Source organism: Sander lucioperca, chromosome 11, assembly GCF_008315115.2.
Source record: "Sander lucioperca isolate FBNREF2018 chromosome 11, SLUC_FBN_1.2, whole genome shotgun sequence".
NCBI lineage: Eukaryota > Metazoa > Chordata > Actinopteri > Perciformes > Percidae > Sander > Sander lucioperca.
Window position 1 is genome coordinate 10575543 of NC_050183.1, and position 13582 is coordinate 10589124.

The following is a 13582-nucleotide window of genomic DNA, read 5'->3' on the forward strand; positions in this document are numbered from 1 at the left end:
GGCAGTTCACACATGACCCGCCTTACTCTGCGTCTGATTGGCTTACCCTGTACTAATTGCTTAATTTAACCAATAAAACCAACGAAGGCAACAACCACGAGCCAATCAAAGCCAGAGTAGGGTGGATCGTGCCTTCACCATCCTAGGAAATGCAAATTTGCATACAATTCAGCGAACTACAGTTGCTATAGAAACGGAGCATTGCCTGTTAAGGCTCACATTTTGTAGCTGATAAAAATATTGGGACAGTAATTTATTAATTTGTCAAGAATGGTAAGTTAACATTTCCCCATTCAAAAACAATGATGCGAACGCACTAGTTGTTGGTTAGAGATTCAATTCATTTAACTATAACGCTTCAACGGACCAAACAGAAAACTGTTTGCTAAGCATAGCAAACATAGGCTAGCAGTTAACGTTAGCATAACAGTTAGCTAACCTACCGTTAGCCAACAACTTTAGACTAACTAAAGGTATTGTATTAATGTTGGCATTTTGGAGTAACGTTTTTAGTCAAATAATGAATGTAACGTTACAACTTAAAGCCAGTTTTACAACAGCAATTGGTGGTAACAGTTCACTTACGTTAACTAGCAAATGTCCAGTAGATGAGCATTGACTAACTTTAGCTAGTTAGCTAGCTAGCTAAAGCTGTAACGTTAACATTTGTACTTTCCAAGTTAACGTTACAGTGCCAATAGTTTCTACGTTCACATACTAAAGTTCGTTTACCAATGAAATAAGATTGATATCAGAATTATATCAGAGAGAGATTGTTTATATTATTTGCCTACTCAATCAGAGTCAAGGGTCAGGGGCTGGAGCTTTCTCAAGTTAACAATGGACAGAAGACAAGGAAACACTTTGGATATGATGTCCTTCACACACACACACACACACACACACACACACACAGAAACACATATACAGTACACACTAGGTTCAGGATAAAGTCTTTCATTCACCTTGACTTTAGACTGTGGGAGGAAACTGGACCGTCTGCACACAAAGTGCTGGAAGTCAAACATGTTGCTATGAGCTGGCACTGCAGTCAACCTCAAACTAAGTTTGAACCTTACTGACAACATAATTTGAGGCAATCATTTGTATTTATAAGTGTCCACTGCTTTTTACCCTTTTCGGTTGACAAGATGAATAGAATCAGATCTGTCATCGCTTAAGTGTTGATATGACTTCATTCTAAGTCACTTTTAATTCTTAGTAAATTTGAACTGATTGCTATTTAATGCACTTATTTGCTGTAGTCACATTTGAAAATTCAGCACTGCATTACTTTACAACAACAGCATAACTTTGACACTGTATTACATTACCTAACTCAAGCATGTTGCACATCTCTGCACATTTATTATTATAATCCAAACCCTCATAGAATGTGAGGTGACGCAATCAAAAATCTGAAACACTAAAGCATGCATTGGAACATAGTTAACAGTGATATAAAAACCTCTGATATGGCCCCTTTACAATCTTAAAGGATGGGTACAGTATGTCTACTGCAACAAATAGGCCTATGGAGCTGCTAGCACGGACAGAGATGCTACTTTAACTTTAATAATTTAAACCTAGCTCAGTTTTTTTTCTTTTCTCATTAAAGATTAAAACAAGTTGGGTCTATATCTGGGACTAAGACCTACAAAAATATCTTTGACCAAAAAAAACAATATCATAGCCTCATGGTTTGGCGCAACATGATATGACCTTTTTAAAGCTCAGTATTTGTTGTTTGGTGCCTCCTTATTACTAATTTGTTCTGTTCTTTGATATTATCAGGAGGAACGCTATGCCTTTCTTACTGAGTGGTATGACCCTACTGCAGCTCTCCTGCGGCGCTACCAACTGTTCTACTACCCCAAAGATAGCTCAGTGGAAATGGTAAGCAGTTACTGCTGCAGTCACTATTCTTTAAATTTGCTGTTACATTGTTTCAGCTTCCAGGCTAGCTACTTGTTAATGGAAGGATACTGTAATTACAATGTATCAAGCTTTTTAGTCTCAAAATTTGAATATTTAAGGAGATGCTTATTCTGTTTAATGTCAATAGAATTTTGATGCAAGAACAGATGTTTTTTCCCTGTTGACATCTGGAAAAATTGTTTCCAGCACAGGTTATATTCTCTCTGGTATATTTTTCATAGTAATTACAAAAGTCTTACGTCTGCAACTATTTAATTTTACTAAACTATCAACATGTTTTTCTTTATTTGCAGTTTGATGTAAAAAACCAGCGGATATTTTTGAGAAGGACCAAATATGAGGACCTCCATCAAGAGGACCTGTTCGTTGGGAATCGAGTGAATGTCTTCTCACGACAGCTTAATCTGATTGAATATGGAGATCAGTACACAGCAAACAAACTTGGCAGCAAAAAAGAAAGGTATGATTGTGTAATAAGTCTTTGTAATACGGTTGTGTGATAGGTCTGCTTGATCCTCTCCAGTTACATGCCTCAGAACTTTACATTACCGTATTCCCTGTAACTGTGATTTATAATCTTTATTTTAGCATTATTTTGTGCTGGACTGCTCACAGACATTATAAACTCCCGCACATTGTACTTAATCCTCAGTATAGTAAATATTATGGTAAAGTTAATGTGTTGCAATGTATTCTATTTAGATTTTGCTGCATTTTCTGTAGCATGTTGTGGAAACTGCTGTTATCTATGTTATCTGCATTTATTGTCATCATTTAAAGGAAGTTCCTTTTAGATTCTTAAGTATTGTTATTGGGCGCCCTGGTTGAGCGTGCACCCCATGTACAAAGGCTCAGTCCTTACCGTAGCGGCCAGGATTCGATTCCGACCCGCGACCCTTTGCTGCATGTCGTCACCCTCTCTTTCCCTGTCCTGTCTTCATCTTTCCTATCCAATAAAAGGCCCAAAAGCCCAAAACAAATCTTAAAAAAATATAATCTTAAATAATATATTGTTAGTAATTGGATGCTTGTCCAGTTGCATCTGCTGTTAAACAGCTGTCAGATTTTCAAAGCAAATTAATTGTATGTGCTTAAACTTAGAAGAGACAAATAATAATATGAATAATAAATCACATTTTATTTGTGATTTTATTTGTGATATATTTATTTTTTGCACGGATACCAAAACAATACACAAAAAAAAGTATATTACTTTGTTTTCCTTCAAAAACATTTCCATCACAAACTCAAGAACTATACCCACATAAATAAAACTAAATCAGTAGGAGTATGCAAGTAAGTATGTAAGACTGACCAAGCACGCCAACCATAAGTTTTTCCAGCCTACAGTTTTGTTCCCAATACATTAAAGCTTTAGTGTGTAACTTTTTGATATTAATGAACGTCCGTTACATTCAAGCCATTGCCAAACGAGTTGCTACAAAGCTAATTAAGATTATCAGCTCCACACAACTCTCTCTGGATTTCTCAGTATGGCTGTGTTTAGAAATTGGTGTCGTCTGGCAACTTTTGCGCTCAGAAATTTGAGTGGTGAAGATAATTACCTCTTCTGAAGAGTCTCTCATGTTTTTTTAATCCTCCGTGTCCTGCTTGATTACAAGCAACTGCGTGGAGGAGGAGGGGTGGGGGCGATGCGCGATTACGGAAGGCTTGTATCATGTGGACGCGCCGACAGTTTTATTGTCATTACTTAGAATTCCTCATGGGGGAGACAGAAACTACACACTATAGCTTTAGGGCACAATACCCAACCCTACACATTATAAAGCGTTATTTTAAGTAGTTATTGTAAGTATTGTATTGAAAGTGTTTCTGTTATGGTGTCTGATCTTGATGAGTTGCCTCCTATTGTCGTCAGACATGATCTATTATATATTTTTCTCTCTCCACTTTTCCAGAACTCTTGCTGTGATAAAGCCAGATGTAATCACCAAGATCGGAGATGTCCTTGAGTTGATATACTCCTCCAACCTGATCGTGACCAAAGCCAAAATGGTAACGCTTACATGGTAAGGTCAAAGCCTCACCGGTGAGACTGTCTAATAAAACTGCAAGTCATACTGTGGAAATGTATCAGACAATGAGAGAGGCACAGGCTTATTTCTGCCAGTATTCACACATAAACAGATGGATGGCCCTGCTTTCTCACACATTAGGAACATATGGCGTTTCAAGGAGCAGGCAAGGTCGCCATTTCATTACAGTTTGATCAGGTGCTTATTCATTCTGAATGCAGGACTTTTACGTGTAATAGTGTTTGTACATTGTGGTATTTTAAAGGATCTGACACGTATTTGAAAGTGAAGGATCGATTGAATTCCGGGCTGCAGGCAGGGTTTCATAAATACTGAGATCACAAAATTGAGCAGTTCATTCAAGGACGTTCCTCAGCACAGCTAACTAAATTCTAAGTAAAAACTGTAGGAGTCATTGGGATGTTACACACCCGTAAAACAGTGTTACCATTTTTATTACCCAGTATGAAGGTCAACTGCTGTTTCAAAGTCTTCTCCACACTGCCAGTAATAAAACCCTGGTGGAAATATAATGGCTCTCAAAATGTGTACATAATTAACTTCTGAAAGGAAACTCTCCCAAGGTTAAAAACAATGAAAATGAATTTCAAATGGAATTCCAAGGACAGGACATAATTGTATTTGTGGTTAAATGTTGTTTTATTTCAATATTGTCACCTCAGAATTTCTGCTTTTTCCCCAAACGATTAAGAAGCTACTTTTTTTTTAATTTCTAATTATTTATTGTACAGAAGTTCATATTCAAAGGTACAAACTTATAGAATAGGAGTTCATGCCATTTCATTTCATATTATAATCATTTAATAACTTAAAGGTCTTAATGGCTTTCAGTAAAATGGTGCTATATTGCTGAAATTCATTAATAAAGTGCAGGAAAGTTGACTTGGTTCCTGACCCAAGAAGCTAAAATCGTACACACCAAAAAGGACAAATCCTGCACAGTTGCCAGATATATTATTGACCTCTGTAAATGTCTTTGTCAGTAGTTTGGTACTTAGAGTTCACATAGAATATCTAATTTCGCCACTCATTAACTCCATGGTTTATGGTTTTCTTACATTACAGGAAGCAAGCAGCAGACTTTTACGTGGAACATCAGTCAAAGCCTTTCTTCAAGTGAGTCCCTGTAAATGATTTGCCAGTTTTAAGCAGGTGTGAACCAAAAGGGCACATTTATGGTGGCTAGCCACTATCATTAACAGAACCTGTGGCCATGATCCTAATGACATTGTAGGGACATTTGAACATATTGAACACAGATGACCTTCTGCTGGTAGGAATGTCACTTATATGAATGAGTTATTCCGCCACTGCTCCATTTTGCAGTAACCTGGTGCAGTTTGTGTCCTCGGGCCCTGTGGTTGCCATGGAGCTGATGGGTGATGAGGCCATGTCTACCTGGAGGAGGCTCCTGGGACCTGCAGACTCTGCTGTGGCGCGGAAGGAGGCACCGCAGAGTATCCGTGCCCAGTTTGGAACAGATGGCATAAAAAATGTTGGTCATGGCTCCGACTCATTTGCTGCAGCAGCAAGAGTAAGGATGTGAAGCTAGCCTGTTAGCTTTATTCATGCTCATATGTGGCCTTTTACCCTGTGCTCCACATTCCCAGAAATGACTATGCACTCTAAAGTGTTTTTTTATTCTGCTTGTTTTATTAGGAGCTTGAATTTTTTTTCCCATCCACAATTGGCCACGGCCCCTCTAATACAGCCATCTTAACAGACTGCACATGCTGCATCATCAAAACTCATGCCATATCAGAAGGTAGGGCACATATACGTATCTATTTGCAGCCAACAGATGTGTTTATTATTAATGATGTGTCTATCTTGGTCCTTGTATGTCTGTTGATACATTCCTAAACTATGCAGTTACAAGTCCACCGACTTGTCTACAATTTCACTCCCCTTCCACCTATGGCTGTTAATGTGTTTGCGTCACACAAAGGCGCTACATGGTTACTGCATTTGGCTTTGGATTTTTCCAAATCCCTGCCCTGATCCCTGTTCATGGAGCATGCCACTGGAGCTCTGACCTGTGAAATGTGAAATTCTCTGGACAGAGCTGAAGTATGCACACAGAAAGTTGTTGACTGAAGGGAGAGGACTAGTTGTTCTGGACATATAAGCCCACACACAGCCCATTAGAATAAACAAGCTCACCAATTAATTGAATCTTTACTTTTGATTTGATCTCAAGTCCTTATCCTTTAGTGGATATTTGGTTGGTATCTGATTTAGACCAGGTTTTTATCTAGTTTCCATGGATGTACTTGGGCTCTCTGTGCTGTGTTCTTTTTCTGTTTTTAGGGATGGCAATGTCGGCCAGCCGTAACAGTCAGTGACTGACTTTGGTGATCCTCTGACTCTTCTCTAGCGCCACCATATGTTCAAACGTTTTTATTTGTCCAATACTTTTATATAGTTTATGAACAAATGCCTTCAAAAGTAATGGCATTCAACTAATGACAATAAAGATGGTGATCATGGTAAACATAACACTTGCTTAGTTAGCATCAGCATGTTAGCATTGTCATTGTGAGCATGTAAGCATGCTGACGTTAGCATTTAGCTCAAAGCACAGCCTCGCATCCCCGTTAGTATTGCTGTAGACTCTAGGGGCCCTATCTTGCACCCGGCGCGGCGCAGCACAAAGCCCGACGCAAGTGTCTTTGCTAGTTTAAGACCGACGCAGTTGTCAGTTTCCCGTCCAGCGCCCACGTTTAAATAGCAAATGCACCTGCACCCATCTGTGTGCCCATGGGCGTGCTGGTCTTACAGGGAGGTGTGTTCAGGTGCATTCTGGGCGTATTGCTATCTTGAGGCAGCGGGAAGTGATCGTGCCATTGACCAACAAAAACCTGGTCTAAAGTCAATAACGCAGCATTTCATTGCTATTTTTTAACTGTTTTAACAGCGCATTAGTAAAATGCACCTAGGCTCGTGCACAGCGCGCGCACACTATGCTTGTTACACACACAAAGGGTAAGCGCAGCAGCACACAAAGATGAAAAAAATATTACAATGTGAAATAGTATTATGACATGATCTGCTCGTGCACTTTCACTTCACGCAAGAGCAGATCAGTTTCTTCTCCTAAACAACCTCTCCTTCCTGCTCAGCAAATCCTCCATCATAACAGCAATGCTCCAAGGTCCAAACACGCCTGGCTTTTAAAGGGAATGGGAGATGAAACTGATTGGTTGATTGCATGTTACGCCCAAAACACACCTATGATTAATTAAGACACTAAGTACAATCCTTTTGAACCATGCGCTTGGCGCACGGACCCTTTTTGGATTAAGTGGATTCGTACACGCCCTAAACGCAGTCTTGTTCAAAAACACTTGACAAGACGACAACATAACATCACGGAATCCTCATAACAAAAAATCAGCTGAGATAACCATGGGAACATTGCGAGCTGAGATGACATTTTGTGTGGGAGATACACATACTTGCTTGCAATGTTTATTCAAAGAACATTAGAAAGGAAGTAACATAAATTAAAAAAACTCAGGAGAAATACTACCATGAATAGTATTCATGGGTTTAAGGTTGTATTATAACCAGTGTATAGACCTTTCTCATGAAAGGAGCCATTAAAATAACATTAATTGTGCCTGTATGATATGTAAGTGTGCCAGGATCCTGGTACTGTGCATGCTGCTCGTTGGCATGACATACTGCCACACTCAAATAGAATGACGTCATTATAAATGTTATTACTGCAGCTACACCTGTGCTATTCCTGCTATGACAAGTTGAAATATCTGCCGTGAGAGAGGACCTGTTAAAAACACCTACCTAAGCATGGGCATGCTATGTTTAACTGCAGGGCATAATCCAGGAACTGTTGAATTCCCAATCTGCTGCGAAATTTTATTCCTCCAAAACATACATAGAGTATACATTTGTACATATATACATATGTATATAGTAGTGTTGTGATTTAGGCTGTGTCAGTTTATCAAGTATGACAAAATCTCTCTCATGTCTCTTCTACTTTTGTTTCTCTTAGTTTTGCTAACGTTCATTAAAAACAAGAGCTGTAACTGGCTTGCTTGATAGTTCAAAGCAAACAGCCACGAGCGTTCGGCACTTTATTGTTGACTTATAGACCTATTAATTACACATGCTCTCTCTCCTTGACGGTAAAGTCAATGTCATTTAAACATTTCTACTACAGGCCTGTATCTAAGTAGGAGTTTATGTAATCTTTCAAAGGCTGTCCACAATTTTCTCTGTGCTCATAGCGGTCTGGTTGCATCATAGGTATTTGCTTACTACAGACATCATTTCAAGCAGGGTTTGTTGAGTATGACACCTTCTTTACCACACCTACTGGACTGCCATGTGTATCCTGATATTCAAGTAGTAAAGACATGGTGGCTTATTTAAAAAATTATATTAAAGTTCTCCTTCCCAACAATATCAATTGCGGAGTAAATTTGAGGTGAGAAGCTTCAATACCTTGGTAGAACAGTTGGCCACAAGTTGCAGGCGTTTTGTGCGGCAGCAGGTATCACCATCGCTCTTAACAATCTGTTGACTCATCTGGCTATTGTAGCAAAAAAGCCAAAACTTAGCTCATAAGAATAATTCTGGCTTTGTATTTTGGCCTGCTTACAAAGGTTTGGAGTTGCATTGTTAAAAAAGGTCCTAAACTGCTCAAATTTTAGTACTGTCACTGTTCCAATGTGACAACACATTGTTTACCTTCAGACGTGAGGTCATATTTGCGGTCTGAGCCAAAAAATAGTAACCCAGTCTGAGGGTTTGGCCAGCTGAACCCAAACTGGGTCAGTTCAAAAACAAATAATATAAAAAAAACTTGCTTTGATTTCTCTTGAAGATCCATTAGGAGGCCAAAATATACGCTACAGCTACGTGTGCAGGGCACAGCCAATCACAGTGGTGATAAGGGAAGTTGTGCCTGAAAATGCACTCAGACATGACTGGAATAGAGAAGCCTCTGTTGCCAGGCACCCAGAAAAGGATCTCCTAGCAACAGCACCAGCTGCTTTTGTGAGCTGTGCAGATTGTGTGTCTCTATCCTAGGCAGGCTGCTGGCTGCTGCCAGGGGAGGGCACAGAGGACTCGGGAGGTGGTTACTTTACCTAATACACACATGAGTGGACTGTGACCAAACGATTACCCAAATTAGAGAGAAATTCATCAGCGCTCGCTGTAGCACCTGATCCAAACTGAAAGTCATGATTACACACAGCAGTATTTACAATTAATGGAAAATGTAGACACCTGGTATCCTGCCTGGCAAGTACTCTGTCTGCTTTTTTATCAGGATGTCAGACTGAGATAATGAGACTGGCGCCCTCTTTCAATTACGTGTGTCTGCAGCAGTCTGACCTTCACTGTCACTGTTGCACCTTTGTCACTGTGGTCGTACCATTTTTACAATAATGCACTGCAGTGACAGGAGGTACAGCTCTGTATCTCGCTCTCTAAAGCGTGGAATGTCTGGTCTCCTCTACTTATTGACAGTAAGACAATCTCCCTGTACTAGGTCCAAAGGAGACAGTACAAGCTAAGGTCACTACACCATAAGATAACATTTTTATGTTTGAAGCGGAGCAGTATAATGGCTTCACAGCACATCCAGTGATATTAACCCTAGTCATTTAATAAAATGAACAACAATGTTGCGTGATCTAAACTGTTTTACTTGAATTAACCGTAAAGGCTGCGGAAGAAACGATTTGCTAAGGATCACATTGAAGAGTTTATTGTAGCAATAAACACCTTGCTACGCAGTCTCTTTTAAACTCATGAAAGCCTGTAGATAAGAACAGCTTTGATGTGTTCGCAGGTCTGACTGGAAAGATCCTGAACTCCATATCTGCAGCTGGATTTGAAATCTCAGCCCTTCAGATGGTAAAACTTTAGCGATTCTCCTGTCCTTCCGTGTGCTATGGTCTTGTAGATTCGCATTTCTGTGGTAAAAATTAAGCTGTCCTTTCACTACCCTAATAGGAAGTATATGAGATACATACAGGGTTTCCCGTACCATTATAAGGCTTGGGTGCAGCACCTGTTTTGGGCACCACTTAGTCAAATTAATGTAAAGCATCAAAGCTAACTAAATTACTTTTCTCAGATCTAATGATTGTAGTTGGTCCCCAGTGGACTTCTTTAGCAAGTTTTGTCTTTAAGCTTTTTGAGTTTTATTTATTTATTATCTGCTCTAGCGTTTCCAACATTTTAGACACAGATATGGTGATAATAATGGTCCAAGATGATGTGAAAATGCATTTGTTTGGCCAAATACGTGCACCTAAGTCTTCCACAAACCTAGGGAACCACTGATATATATTATAGTGTTATTTGCCCTATGCTCATATGCCCATGTATCCTAACTTTACTCATGTAACCATTATGTGCACTGTACTCACTTTCTCTGATCCAACCGTGCCTCATAATTCAAAATGCTGCAAACAGTGACCTCTCTCTCACTCCATTTATTTTTGCCACATCAGAAGTGATGCACATTCTGGGCCGGCCCGTAGGACAAAAATAAATCAATCTTGGTTTTATCTCTGTAGCCACATGCAGAATGTGTTGTGCATTAATGGGAATAAAGTAAGTAGGATATTAACAATTTATGCAGTGTCTTTTTTCAAAGGATGTGATTTCACAGCCGTGATGTTCTTAACACATTAGTTAGTATTTCTTTTTATGGAAATTACAAAAGGTCTTTTGTGATAATGGAGCCACTGTCACAATTCAAAGTAACGTACACTAAGTGAAGTATTTCCATTTTATTAAGGGGAATTTCTTCATTGTGGCTGCACTCTTTTTCTCCATTTCATGGAGTATATTATTCATATTCCATTTTGAAAACATATTGTCTTAAATAATATTTCCTCTTCACAGTTCAATGTGGACCGGGCCAATGCAGAAGAATTTTATGAAGTGTACAAAGGTGTTGTCGCAGAGTATCCTGTGAGTATAAACACTACATTGTTGTGCCATCATAGCAAGTGCCTGCATCACAGTTCTGTCAATTGTTACTTTTGATAATAAAAACACAAACATTACCAACGTTTTGTAAAGATCTTGAAGAGTGGCAAAAGCTCGCATATTGTGTTAATAACCAAATGTTGCGTATTATTAGTATAATTTTCTTTTTTTCTCTCCCTGCAGAGTATGGTGACTGAGCTGTGTTCTGGACCCTGCATGGTCCTAGAGATCCATGGCACTGACGTACCGCAGTCATTCAGGGAACTCTGTGGGCCCGTCGATCCTGTGAGTCAAACTATATTAAATATTATTTCCCATTTCCTCATTATATTCTATACTAGAAGCCTGTCCGACAAGTAATGCATCAAACGTTTGGTTAAATGTGGTGAAAATGAATATATCATCTGCAAAGGGTTATCCATCCATCATCCTCCTTTTCTTTTTTCCTGAATCAGACCAAATAAACTCATGATCAATTGGAGAATGTAGTTTTAGCCCTTGCTCAGTGTACATTGTAAAGATTGTGTGGCTTTTGTGACTAGATAAAAGAGTTGGCCCATGTGTGTGTGTGCGTGTGCATGTGTGTGTGCATGTGTGTGTGCGTGTGTGTGTCTGTGTGTGCGTGTGAACACGTGCAGTCATGTGTGTGTTTGTGTGTACTGTGGAACCAGTGGTGCAGGGCTGTGCTAGTGCGTGATGTGAAATCTAATGATAAGACGTCGCTCTGCCACCATAAAAATGAGTGACTACACACCTTCACAATTCCCCAACTTGTTCAGCAGTTGTCCATGACTCAGCGTGCAATCTTGTTTAAAATAATTCCACTTTTTTATGACTTGTCATTTCCTCTGTTTCTGATTATTTTTTCTGATTTTGTTTTATTCTTTTTATATGCTTTCTGTCCATAACCATCAGTACTTCAACACCACTGTCAAAATGTTACTGACATTGTAGCCACAGAGCAGGAAAGGGGATGGTAATTGGCTAATGATTTCCATGACACAGACACCACAGCTCATTGATGCCAAAATAATTAAGCCTTTGCCACCGCCCTCTGTTATTTTATTAGTTCCCCTCTTCAGATCTGCCGCCGGTCGGTTTATTACTTGTAACACTTAAAGACCCTGGGTGCACAATGTTTATGTGATTGTAACATCTTTTAAGTTGTCTTGAGAACATACATTTTCTTTGTAGAGAAACAATATTTGCTAGATGGCTTGGGTCATCATTTCAAAAGTGGCATCAGTGTATATGAGGGGAAATCAATACAGTATTAACTGTTAAATTTCCCACTACATTTTATATAGTTTAGTCTTCTGCCAGAGGTTCTCTCCTTCACCTGCTGTGGTTTGTTTCCTCCCTTAAAGCCTCTGTAACCTCCTTGATTGATTCAGACTCAACTGACTAACTGGGAGTTGAAGCAATTTCATAACTCCACAACCTCACACTCACCTCAGTATTATCTGACAAATAACCTAAACATTTAGCAATCCTACTCTCCAGTGGTGTTCAGTCATCTGATACACGAGATAAATGGAAAGTCACAGCAGCGCTGAGATCTCAGAGACAAACTGTTGTAGGCTAGATCAGCATGTTAGAGGCTAGCTGATGAGGGCACCGACAGGTTGTGTGTGTGTCTATGTAACATTGTTCTGCTATGTACCAAAGTGCAGTACTCGTCCCAGTCAAAATGCAGTATGTGAAGACATTCTAGACGTCATTATCAGGCTGACAGGTTGGACTGGACAAACACTGTAAACTGTGTGAAGAGGTTGGAATGTTAAGTACCGTATTGGTCCGAATAGAAGACGTTTTTTTTTTCCTAGAAAAAAGTCTGAAAAAGTGGGGTCGTCTTATAATCGGGGTCTAGACTTTCAGCTGTTCAAGTCGCAGAACCTAAGGGACGTCACCTGTTTCAACAGCCAATAGAGAAGTCAGCTATAAGCTATAGAAATAAAATTATCCATAAGCCATTTTATTTTAATGTTACAAACAGCTGGTCGAAAAAGCAGAGTTTTAGACACGGTAATGGTGGAGAGAGATAGAGAGTGACTGAAGAGAGAGAGAGCCCAGTGGCATTAGAACAAAGACGTGACTAATGGGAAATAAACGTGTTTTCGCCGATTCATCTCTAGAAATGTAACTGTAGCAAGCATCTCACTATCACTAATGTTATCCACATTCATACATAGACGAAACAAATGAAATATCCAGCTACAAAAAGCCTGGAAGTACAACGAGGAGATGTTGGCTGAACAGCCAGAGAAAATCTTACCGTGGTCCTCAAAGCAGCTGCTTCCAAGAGATTGACAGGAGAGTGTGTGATTACGTAATCACATTACCAGAGCAGTCATTCAGCTGAAGGCCTTGGAAATATTTACCATTAATTTAGATGTGACACTTTCATCTAGAAAGATATTGAAAATATTATTTTATTGAAAAGATGTTAAAAACAACAGCCTACTTTGTTTTATTCAATTTGTTTTTATTAGAATTATTTTCAAAAAAAATGATTTTCTTTATGAAAACAATATTTGGCTTTTATAAAGTATTTTTCCAAAAATGAATGAGTCTTGAAAAGGGGGAGGTCGTCTTATAATCAGGGT

The 13582-nt window shown here is 39.2% G+C and overlaps 1 protein-coding gene across 2 annotated transcripts in view; it reads left to right on the top strand.

Moving 5' to 3' along the window:
• The window catches only part of nme7 (NME/NM23 family member 7), a 19520-nt gene continuing 5938 nt past the window's right edge, over positions 1 to 13582 (top strand). The window contains exons 1-10 of one of the 2 annotated variants that reach the window (XM_031311860.2): positions 1 to 273; positions 1795 to 1896; positions 2232 to 2398; positions 3858 to 3968; positions 5061 to 5111; positions 5322 to 5529; positions 5655 to 5760; positions 9826 to 9890; positions 10890 to 10958; positions 11160 to 11261. In XM_031311860.2, coding sequence (XP_031167720.1) covers positions 271 to 273; positions 1795 to 1896; positions 2232 to 2398; positions 3858 to 3968; positions 5061 to 5111; positions 5322 to 5529; positions 5655 to 5760; positions 9826 to 9890; positions 10890 to 10958; positions 11160 to 11261 — 984 coding nt within the window. In that variant the 5' untranslated portion in view covers positions 1 to 270. Of the gene's footprint in view, positions 274 to 453; positions 474 to 1794; positions 1897 to 2231; positions 2399 to 3857; positions 3969 to 5060; positions 5112 to 5321; positions 5530 to 5654; positions 5761 to 9825; positions 9891 to 10889; positions 10959 to 11159; positions 11262 to 13582 lie in introns of those variants that run through there. The other variant, XM_031311861.1, reaches the window with a different exon arrangement.